The sequence below is a fragment of the Suricata suricatta genome, chromosome 7 (assembly GCF_006229205.1).
Source record: "Suricata suricatta isolate VVHF042 chromosome 7, meerkat_22Aug2017_6uvM2_HiC, whole genome shotgun sequence".
In the NCBI taxonomy this organism is placed as follows: domain Eukaryota; kingdom Metazoa; phylum Chordata; class Mammalia; order Carnivora; family Herpestidae; genus Suricata; species Suricata suricatta.
In genome coordinates, this window is record NC_043706.1 from 130,245,963 (window position 1) to 130,258,065 (window position 12,103).

The 12,103-nt window shown below is 42.6% G+C and overlaps 1 protein-coding gene and 1 pseudogene across 2 annotated transcripts in view; both read left to right on the forward strand.

The window, feature by feature from the left end:
- The window catches only part of MTHFD1L (methylenetetrahydrofolate dehydrogenase (NADP+ dependent) 1 like), a 174,159-nt gene that overhangs the window by 92,922 nt on the left and 69,134 nt on the right, over positions 1-12,103 (forward strand). For both annotated transcript variants that reach the window (XM_029945150.1, XM_029945151.1), the window contains exon 20: positions 5,516-5,655. In XM_029945150.1, the coding sequence (XP_029801010.1) occupies positions 5,516-5,655 (140 nt within the window). The remainder of the gene's footprint in view (positions 1-5,515; positions 5,656-12,103) is intronic.
- On the forward strand, positions 8,622-8,724 carry LOC115297223 (annotated as a pseudogene).

Below are 12,103 nucleotides of genomic sequence, written 5' to 3' on the forward strand. Positions count from 1 at the left end.
CATACATACTTGAGTGGGTAAGAGCCACATAGAATAATGGAGGTTCAGTAATTGTTGAATGAGAAGAAATGAAGGTTTTTCCTTAATTCTGTGCTGCATGTGTTCAATTACAACACTCTATTTTGAGTGGAATGCCAAGTAGCAGAGAGCGCGCAGTGCAGCACGGACAGCTCCGAGCTGAGGACCAGAGGGACCTGGGACGCTGCAGCGGGCTCCTGCCTCAGGCACATAACTAGCCGGGCATGTACGAGCCCAGCGGGGGCTAGTTCCCTCCCAGCTCTAGAATTTTCTGAATCCATAATTTTTAGGTTCCACCTAGGAGGAGGTGATGACATAAATACCTTTTTTAAAAAAATAAGTTAGTTGATTTGTGCTTGCTTATCTCAGTCCTAATTTTGATTAACATTTTCTTCTGTGCATTGGGCACTGCAGATTGGACACATGACAGAATAAATTGACACATAGAAAGTCATCTCTCTGCCTCATTCACGAATTTGAGAGCTGACACGTGCCCTCTGTTGAGTTCGTACATGGGAGTTGGGGGCCCTCGCGGAGCTGCCCCGGGAAGCCGGTTGTCTGGTTTGTCCGGTATTGGTTTTCACCCCCGCTGAACCCTAAGTTCCCTTTCCTGTGAAAGGGCAAACCGTTTTTGTCCAAATAGCTAGTCCCTTCCAAACCCAGACCCACCGACACTTCCTTTCTGGGCAGATTATGGGTTATAAAGTTGAGTCAAGCCACGCTATAAAATCACTAACCGCTTCTGTGCTTACCCAGTAAGAGTATCGGTCAGTTTCCTGTTTTCCTTCATGTCCTAAGTTGAACATCTGTGACCATCTCTCCACCCCCGAAGAAAGAGATTGCCAAGACAAATAATTGTTGTGGCATGTGCAAACATTTTCTTGGGAGCCATTTTAAATATGCAGCTTTCAGAAGATTACATTACGTGCTTTTTAGGAATGCTAAATCATAGTGTCTTTGCTTCGTGACTCGAGAGCAGGTCTGTATTAAAATCAACCATAAGTATTTCTTTCGTGTATCTCTTTTGTTATTTATCAAAGGTGGCAAATGTGATCAGTGAGTGACCAAATTGCTTATTTGAGATCACTAGGAAAACTTAACTTCCAGGTTCTCTGAGGATAATTCTCAGGAAGTGTCTGGGAAGTAGAAGCTGCCCGTGAGAGGGGCTTGTCCCCGGCTCACCTCCCCACCCCGCGATGGCGTAAGACAGACACGCAGCTCCCCATCCACACTGTGCATTTCCTGGCTGACACTTGTTGGCATCACATTATTAAGTGGTCCTTATTTTGGTGACTGGTGATTGTGCATAGCACATCTTTTCCATACTCTGTTTTCCTTAGCAGCCTGATATCTGAAAACAAAGAACACAGAAATGCTTCCATGCAGTATTTCAGAACACTCTTCGAAGCATGAGAATCTGGCACGTTCTTCTGTTTTCTTCACATTATTTGCTTCCATATTTCCTTTGCATTTGGAAGCCATGGTCCCTGGACCTTTATTACTGCATCCTGTTTCCTTCCCTCATTGCAGTTCTACTTTTTTTTTTTCAATGTGCCTCCTAAAATATAAAATTAAGCTTAGCTAACCTATGTAGACATTTGCGATGGTCGTATCTTTGTCAGATACGACATTTATACCTGTATTTAAACTTTTGCTACTGTAAAGAAAAAAGAGAAGCATGAAAGGGAGGTATAAGAACATTTTAATTGTTTCATTTTTTGTGTCTGCCTGTCTTCACCAAATGATGGCCTTTACTTGATCACCACTGACTCTGAATCGTCCTCTGACCGTTTCTTCTTACCTTTGTTAATTCATTCACATGCAGCAGGGACTGTGACAGGCAGCGGGCATCCAAAGATGAGTAAGACATGGTCTGCGCCCTCCAAGTGGGGGATGACTCACAAGTCCCATTAGGACACCGCCCACAGAGATAGGCTTGGGCCCCGTGAAGGAGCAAGCCAGAGGGCTGGAAGGGGTAGCCACCTTTCCCTGAGAGCATCGGGGCAAGTTTCTGGAAGAGCTGAGCTGAGGCTTGGGCAATGAGTTAAAGAGGAGAGCGGGGAGAGAGGAGCGTTCCAGATGTTCCTGTCTGGAGGAGGAGCAGAGATGACAAACATCAGACGTGCGGGCTCTACAGGAAGCTTGATGTTAGGATATGAGCACAAACTTGCAGGCAGAGCAAAGATGGACAGAGGTGCACGCTCAAGGTTCCGTGGGGTGGCCTCAGGCTTTGTGACCAGGAACTTGGAGGTCTTGGATGTCTTTCCTTTAGGCCACAGAGAGCTGATGACAGTGGGATGACCATGGCAACTACCTTGTGAATGAAGGAAGAGAAGGTTCTGGAAGGGAACTTAAGCTTGCAGCTTTTTAGGGGATTTAATTATTATCAGTGAACCATTCTGTTCTATTTGTGACCAAGTGTGTTAAAACTTTTCAATCCTGTTTGCTTTTTTTTTTAAATGTTTATTTATTTTTGAGAGAGAGAGAGCAGGGGAGGGGCAGAGAGAGGGAGACACAGAATCTGAACCTACTGCTCCCTTTATTTGTCTTAGAGACGTACACGGTCACGTCATCGATGCCCATTGTGTGTCCTGCGACTTGGCTCCGTCCTCACAGAGCGTAGTCCACTAGGGGAGCTGCGAGTGGAAATTGGCACCCAGTTGGAAAGACTTAGAAATCATGGGATGAAAAATGGCACACGAGAATCTACCTCCGACTCTAGGGCAACGTTAAGCAGTTTTTCAAATATCACAGCATTTAAACAAAAATGCACACACACACACAACTTTGTCACTTGCATCCCTGCTCCTCAGAACTGAGCACACCAGAGAGCAGGTCGTGTCGGTTGAGGTAACAGACTTCTTCAGTCATCATGGATCATTTCTCTTCATCTTGACACACCAATTTCTGCTCTTGTTTTCTCCTTTCCCTGTGAACCCCTTCACTCCTCTCTCTCCTTCCCCCACCCCAGCTCCTTATTCCTCTGCCTGGAGAAACCCTGTTGTCCCTTAAAGCCTGATTCCATGAGCACCATTCTCCAGTTCCACCATGCAACATCCATCCCTCCCCATGCACCGTGTCCCCCTTCTCTCCAATCCAATAGCAGGGAGTCTCTGGTCCCTGGAGGACTGGACCCTATTCCTGGGCCACTACCGAGCACAGTGCCGGGACATAGCAGGAATTCGACAAATGCTTATGAATCGAGTATGATTTGTAGCAAGAGGGAAAATTGGTCTCTTGGTAATAATGACACAGACCATTTTGGGGAGCTCCCACGATGCCCCAGGAGAGCAGTCACTGAGTACTTTACCTTGCTATCTCACTTAATCCTCCCAACAGGCCAAATGAAGACATTGAGACTCAAATAGGTTATGTAAATGACCAGCATTCATTTTTTGATGGTCACTAATGGACGCCCATATGCACAGCTGGAAGGGAGTCTAGATCCCAGTAGCATGGTCACCACTCCCCTACCGGGAGCCCCGGCTGTCGTGACCTTTGACAAAATCAACTAAACACTCATCTTCTGGAGTCCACTACGTCACCACCATGCTCCCATCACCACTGGTTACTCCTGGGATCCCACTGGGATCGGGATTGTCCCTGTCCGTGACCTTCCCTGGTTTTCACCACCACTGGTCAAGTCACTAGAACTGTCCCGAACAGCGTGTAAAAAAGGAACGCCTGTTGACTGCTTTAACTTGTTCTGCTGCGTCGCTTATTCAAAGAAAATAAAACAAAGGAAAAAAAACAACTTTATGGCTAAATTCATTCCAAATTGAATATTCTTAAAGAAATAGTTTTCGATTTGTCAAAAGCATATCAGCAGTCATAAAAAATTTTATGTCCACTGGCACCATGCTCTCACCCTTGGGAATTTATTCCAAGAATATAATGTGAAAGAGGTTAAATCTCACATGCACAGATATTTTCCAGTGTTATTTATATTGGAAACAACCCAAATGTCTAATAACAGGGGGAACAGTTTTGTAAATCTTCATACGTCAACCTAACAAAATGAGAGACTGCCACACAGGTTCGTAAATTCTGAAAGTCTGCAGTACCGCGAGAAAAGCCCGAAAATCTTAAAGGAGCAAACGACAGAACTCTACCTATTCTATAAAAATTATGCAAGAATATGAAGGACTTAAAGGAAACCGTAAAAAATTAGAATGATGGATTGATGTATTTAGAATTTAAAGTTGTATGTGACACTTCAGGATTTTATTTCTTCAATTCTTGTTAACATGTGTGTGTTTAGTGAGTGCTCAAATATCTTCATTCACGCACATTCTAAATGGTTTGATTTTATCTTAGTAAATTTTTTTACTGCCAATTCCTACCTCTGCCGTAAATTATGGCCTTGCTTGAACTGTCAATATGTAGTGTGTGTTTCATGAATGTTTACTTCCTGTTACATTGGTGGTGTTCCTAGCGTGTGCTTCTCAGATCTTACCAGGCATCTGCCTCACCTGGGGATCTTGTAAAAATGCTTATTGTGACTCACTGGGTGTGGGGTACCTGGTAAGGCCCTGGTGGTTATGGTGCCTGTGCCCGTCCTAGAGCTGACCTTCGCATGTGGAAGTGCGTTGTGTGCTGCTGACTGCACGTCAGTCACTAGTATTATCTGGGAAGGCTTTGTTATGTATTCTCTCACTTACTTCTGTGGTAACTTTTCTAGCAATTCTGGGGCAGAGGAGGGGATGACTAAAGATGAGTGTCCTCTGGGGTTAGGGTCTAAAGATGCTATTTTATCAAGCCTGATGATTCATCTTCTTAACCCCCTCTGATAACTTGAATTTTGTCAAGTGATGCAACAAACATGAAACAATGGTGGCACCAAATAAGCGATTCTATGCATGTTATAAAAAGTAAGAAAAAGGGACGCCTGGGTGGCTCAGATGGTTAAGTGTCCGATCTGGGCTCAGATCATGATCACACAATTTGTGGGTTCGAGCCCCTCGTCGGGCTCTGTGCTGACAGCTTAGAGCTTAAAGCCTGCTTTGGATTCTGCTGTTTCCTTCTCTTCCTGCCCCTTCCCCACTCGTGCTCTGTCTCTTTCTCTGAAAAATAAACATTAAAAAATATTTTTTAAAAAAGGTAAGAAAGGCTCTTCTGATGCTAATCATGCTAGCAATGTCCTCTGATATAATTTGGAACCCGATTAAAAAGTTGATTGTCCCATCTGTGGTTAAGAAATGCTTTGCTTTGAGTGTACATACCAGAAGAATTTTGACCGTGGCAATGAATCCTTAAGGCACCGCAGTCTAAAGCTGCGTAGAGAGCCGTCTTTTTAGAGAACGCAGGGAAGCAGAACATTTTCTGCGACCATGGGACAATCAGTCTACCGCTGCTTGTGAGCAAGAAACAATGGCACGGGGTGTGGTGGGGGGCTTAAACTGTCCTTGGACCCTGAGTCCTACCCAACAACTGCTAACTCTAAAACCTCTCTTGTTTTGAGACAATGATAGCAAGTCTCCACCTTGATTCTCCACAGTAACTGAAGCTGGCTTTGGTGCTGATATTGGAATGGAGAAATTTTTCAACATCAAATGTCGAGCGTCCGGCTTGGTGCCCAACGTGGTGGTGCTGGTGGCAACCGTGCGGGCTCTGAAGATGCACGGGGGCGGGCCGAGCGTAAGTCCCAAACTTCCGTCCTAGTCACTCGCATTCCAAAGTTAAGGTGAAGCCGACTTTTCGCATCTGACTTTTTCAAACCTACTTCGTAACTGCAGTTTTCTTAAATGACAAATCCCCGTCACGGGGCACTGATCATTTCGTAAGTTCAAGTAAAGGATGATACTCACAAAGTCATCTCTAAGCAGTATTTTGGAAAGGAGCATCGTGTAACCACTTTTTAGTCCTAAGACTTATATCCGAAACTCAGATCAACATTTCATAACCCCAGGGGGTAAGGAGATGATAGAGGCTCTTGTTCCTGAGCAGAGAACATAAGGATGAGGAATGATGGCTTTCGTGGGTGTTCGTACAGATAGTTTCTTGGTTCACTGGTGCAGTGTCCCATCAGATTTCATTCTAGAACTATGTTCCTTCCGTCTCTGTTTTATTCTGATCTCACTTCACAGCTCTGTTTTAGCACTGGATTATTTCTACAAGAGCTTTGTTTGGAAAACGCACCCTGTTTTCATGTTTTTACAGACTTTTCACATTAACCTATCTTATATGCATCATTCACATACATCTGAGAGAAAACTTTTCCTTTCCGTAGCAAAGACGAAATGTTTTTCTTTTTTTCGTTTTGAAGGTTTTTTTCAAAGGGAGGATACGAAATGTTATGCCAAGTAATTATCTTCGAAATAAAATAAGTCAGAGTGTTTTTATCATTTATACTGTGGTCACATGAGACAGAGTACCAGATCTCATTTCTTAATTGGTAATCCTGTGTATATAGAAGTCACATAATCAATGATTATTCTGTAGCAAGAATGAGTAACAGGTTTGCCATCGTGAAACACGTCTGTGACATGCACTGTATAATCATTTTAGCAGTTCTTCGTCCTGGGAAAGGCTGACATTATCCCATTTTATTTATTTACTTATTTATTTATTTATGTTTTTATTTATTTTTGAGAGAGAGAGAGAGAGAGAGCGTGAGCAAGGAAGGGCCTGAGGGAGAGGGAGACACAGAATCAGAAGACAGGCTCCAGGCTCTGAACTGTCAGCACAGAGCCCGACACGGGTCTCGAACCCATGAACTGTGAGATCATGACCTAAGCCGAAGTCGGACGCTTAACTGACAGGGCCACCCAGGCGCCCCTCATATCCCATTTTACAGATAAGGGATGTTGGGGTTCATTCTGTTCACGGAATGTGGACCGTGTGACCAGGCCTGCAGAGAGCCAGATCTGAAGCATGAGACTTAGATCCAAATTCCCTCCTCTGTCCACCAGGCAGAGCTGACCATGAATGAAGGGCAAACACGAATCCCAAAGCCTCTGGTAATAGACATTTAACTAGTTCATGGACCAATGTATCACCATTAATTCAAATGAGAGATTGACAGAACATATGGAATTAAGCCATAAATCCTAAAGAATTCTCATTTTGTTCAAAACCCCATTTGTCACTACACTGTCTCTTTCACTTTAGATTTTGAATCTGCATACAATTTCCATTTTCAAAAAAACAATTTCTACCTCCCATAAGATGCATTTGGAATTCTCCCTCCCTGTTTTGCACCCTGGACAGTATAAAATCAAAGGGCTTTAATACTGGAAAGGGCTTCAAGATCATCTAAGTCTGGGTCAGTGTTTGTAAAGATGAAGTTACTGAGGTAACAGAAGGATTCAGTGATTTGCTTAGTATCATCCTTCTGTTTAGGGGACTAATCAGACGCAAGGTCTCTTGAGTTTTAGTCAGGTGTTTTTCCACACTCTCGTATCTGCCCTGTCAAACCTGTGTACGCGATTTATCATCCTGTTTTAGTTCATCTTAAGGTACGCGCTTGTTGTACAGCGGTCGCATTGTCCTCTAACCGTAATCTTTTTGTACCTCTTCTGCTTCTCATCCTGGCTCCATGCCATTGATGGTATCAGGGTTCGAGCTTAGTAGGCACAGATTTGGGTGGATGATGATAAAAGGAAGGCTCTGGAAGCCTGGTGAAGCTTCCTATCCCCCCCCCGGGCTTCCGAAGAGCCTTCTGACTCACATTGTTTTATGAATGTCTCTACAGGCATCCCCCTTCTCAACTCTGAATTCCTTGAGATTAGGGACTATGTCTTACTAATTTCCATATCCCTAATGCCTGGCGTAGCCCATATCCAGGAAGTGTTTTCAACAACTGAGTAATAAATGGACTTTCATCTCCTTAATCCTGCAGTCTGTACTATCCGTCTCAGTGTCTTTCCTCCTACTTGAAACAACTCTGTGGTAATGTTTTTGAGCCATTATAATTTCTACTTCCTTGGGATAGCATTATACTAATAACCATGCTGGCCTCTTATGTTTATTCAGCTTGGTTTTTTTTTTCCCCCATAATCTGTGCAGTGGAAAATCCTGTGACCCTCCAACTTGCCCATTTTAGCCCCAATTATTTAAATGCATATCCTGTCTTCCAAAGTGCCGACCATTCACGGTGCAGTTCAAGAACTAATATTTTTATACGTATGGATCCAGATATCCCTTTGCAATTAATTCTTTAAACACACTGTATTAAGAAGTAATATGATGTGTGTTTATATACGTAGATTTATTATAAGGAACCGGCTCACATGTGTATGGAGGTTGACATGTCCGAAGCCTACAGAGCAGTTCCTCAGGCTGCAGATCCAGGAGGGCTGATGTGCTGTCTGCTGGAGAACTCTTCTTGCACAGAATCTTTCTGTTCTATAAGGGCCTTCAGCTGATTCGATACAGCCCACCCACATGGCACGGTGCCTTATTGGAGGCACAGGAGATCTGCTTTACTCCAGTCCAAAACACCCCACAGAAATACCCAGGATAATGTTCAGCCAAATCCCTGAGCACCCTGTGGCAAAAGCTGATACCTGAAATTAACCAACGTGCCCATTGCTACTGATTTTCATCTACGGTGCAATCACCAGGTCTAATTTTCCTTTTTTTATATATATATATATATGAATATCGCTTCTCGGCCTTTTGGCTAAGATCAAGTGTAGTATGTATATATGAATAACCAATGGGCCAATACTATTCATTTAAATATTCCCTCCTTTCGTATCTTCAAGCCTACTTTGTGTGATAAATAGGTTCTCCGTACACGTGTAGGTCTTTCTCTGGCATGTCAGTTCCGTTCTGCTGGTCTGTTTACTTACAATTGGGGCTGTGCCGCACAGAGAGCCGTCATGGCAAACTCCTGCAGGTCGTTCTGTGGCTTCATGCATGCCTGGCCTGGGACCGGCCTTTTCACTCCAGATGCATTTCCGAATTAGTTCATAAAGTTGCATAAAGAAGCTTTTTAGGATTTTCATTGGAATAGCATTCATTATATCAGCACAACAACTTAGGGACATCTGACAAGTCCCCATCTACGCTACCTCTATTGCCTTAGGTCTTTTTAAGTGTCTTTTAATAACAATTTACAGTGAATCCCACAAAGGGCTCCTCTTTCTTTTCATGAATTTGTTACTGGGCACTTTATATTTTTGTATAGTTTAACAGATTCCCTTCCAGATTTTATACTGCTTTTTTTTAATGCTATTTTATACTGCTTTTACATCCACGTGACGTTTCAAAATCCTCTTTTTTTAATGAAGGTATAGTTGACCTAAAACCTTATATTTATTTTAGGTGTAAAACAATGATTGGAGGTGTGAATGCCTCACAAAAGGATCACAGGTCCAGTGAACCTCTGTCACTGTGCACAGTTAAAAAAACTTTCTTGCAAAGAGAGCTTTTAGGATCTACTCCCAACAACTTTTAAGTGTGCGATACAGGATTCTTAACTTAGTCACCCTGCCGTGCGCCCATCTCTGTGACGCTACAGGTGTCTTGTGACTGGTGCTCATTTACCTGTGGATACTTTCGAGTTCCATGTGGGCACGCAGGACTCAAAATAGTGACTGTTTCTTCCTTCCTAATCTTTATACTCTTTTTCTTATCTCACTAAGCAGTTCTTTGTAGTTGTGATGCAGTATTAAATAGGAGTGGTATCCTTTTCTGATTTCTCACCTGAAATAGAATACATTTAGTACTTCATCATTAAGTGTGATTTTTCTGTAGATGGGTAGGTAGTAAATTATTTTTACCAAATTAAGGAAATTGGCTTCTATTCTTAGTTTGCCATGTTTTTATTCTGAATAAGTGTTCAGTAATTCCCTTCATCTATTGATATGATATGGCTTTCCTGTTTAATCTATTAATACTACAAATTATATTGCTTAGCGCTCACATATGAAGTGAATCTACTTTCCTAGAATAAATCTAACTTGGGAATGTATTATCTTTTTCATGAACAAGTGAACTGAATTTCAAGAATTTCATGGACTGAATTTTGCTTATCAATTTCCCAATATTTTAAGTAGGATCTTTGCACCTACATTTTTGAGTGAGATGTCAGCCACATAAACTAAATTGAATAGTATTCCTTCTGTTTTATGTACTTTATGAGGGATCTTATAACGTTAGAATAATCTGTTTACCCAAAGATGGGAGGAATTCACCAGTAACGATGTGTAAGCTTGTGGCTTATCAGGGAGGGGTAGATTTTTAACCATAGATTTAATTTTTTAAATGACTGCAACAACTTAGGCTTCCTCTTTCTTCTTAAAGGAGTTCTAATAAGTGTTAGACGGGTGTTAATTCCCCTCTGTTCTCAAGTGTGTTGGTATAAAGTTGGTCATGGTATATTACTAATTCTCCCTCTACCTGTGTAGCTATATGTTTCCGTTCCTTTAAAACAAAATCTTACCAGAGTGCCGTCAATTTTGTTAGTCTTTTTAAGAACTGACTCTTGGTTTTGTTAATGCTCTCTACTTTTTTTTGAAAAATTTTCTTCAATGTTTGTTTATTTTTGAGAGACAGAGGAGAGACAGAGTGTGGGCAGGGGAGGGGCAGAGAGAGGGAGACACAGACTCCAAAGGAGGAGGCTCCAGGCTCTGAGCTGTCAGCACAGAGCCCAACAGGGGGCTCGAACCCATGAACCATGAGGTCATGACCTGAACCAAAGTTAACTGACTGAACCCCCCAGGAGCCCCGTCCTCTCTACTTTTGACACGTGTGTACCACCCATTCTTCTTGTGCTTATAATCAATTCCACAGAACTCTCTATGTGTTGCCAACTCTCCAATATCTCACATTCTTCTTATTTAATAGTTTAGAAACTTTTAAATTTTTTATTTTTTATTTTATTTTTTAATTAAATAGTTTATTACCAAGTTGGTTTCCATATAACACCCAGTGCTCTTCCCCACAAGTGCCCTCCTCCATGACCATCAACCCCCGTCCCCTTCCCCCCTCCCTCTTCAGCCCTCAGTTTGTTTTCAGTATTCAAATTCTTTTTTTAATTTTTTTTATGTTTTTTATTTATTTTTGAGAGACAGAGAGAGACAGCGTGAGCAGGGAGGGTCAGAGAGAGAGATCACATTCTTTTTTTAATCTAGCATTTCAGTTGTTCCCACCGAAAGATTCCGTCCGTGGTTTACTCCACGGTACTGCTGGGAAACCCCATGTGAAAGTCCTTTATTAGGTCCCCACACCCCAACGAAAAAGTCTTTCACAGAGGAAACTGGTTTTCAAAGGATTTTTAATAGTCTCAGGCATCTTCCATGAGAGGGGAGTAAGTCATGTGCCCTCAGTGCACAAATACGTTCTAGCAGTCGGCTGTAGGCAGAAACAATGCAGGATTTCAGAGCCCTGTTGTAGTCAGGTCCCTGTTCGACCTCTTGTTTGCTGCGTGATCTTGGCCAAGACACCTTGTCTTCTCTTAACATCGGCTTCCTCATCTTTAACCCGCCCTGGCCACCCTCTACATTGTGAGAAACTAGGCCCATAAGAAAAAAAGAGAGAGAGAGAGAGAGAAATGATAGCCATTACTTTAATATTATTTAGAATTTATTGAGAATGATGGTACACTTTGTGTAAATCAGGTTTTACTCAAATTGTAAGTTCCATTTTATGCTAGGATAATGGGCACCTGTGAGAAGTTCTCAATATTGGCTTGAATTATAATCAGCTGAGAGGCACCTTGTGCCTCAGTTGATTAAGCATCAGGCTCTTGATTTCAGCTCAGGTCATGATTTCACAGTTTGTGAGTTTGAGCCCCACATAGGGCTCTGCACTGACGGTACAGAGCCTGCTTGGGATTCTCTCTCTCCCTCTCTCTTTCTGTCTCCCTCTCCCCCTCTTTCCTCCTTGTACTCATGCTCTGTCTTTCTCTCCCTCTGCAAATAAACTCTAAAAAAAGAATCAGCTGAGGAGTTATTTTTATTTACTTTTCAGATGTTTATTTACTGAGAGAGAGAATGACTGGGGGAGGGGCAGAGAAAGAGGAAGAGATAATCCCAACGGGGAGCGGGGGCTCAGTCTCACTCATGAGATCATGACCTGAGCCAAATCAAGAGACGCTTAACCAGCTGAGCCACCCAGGCTCCCCAGCTGAGGAATT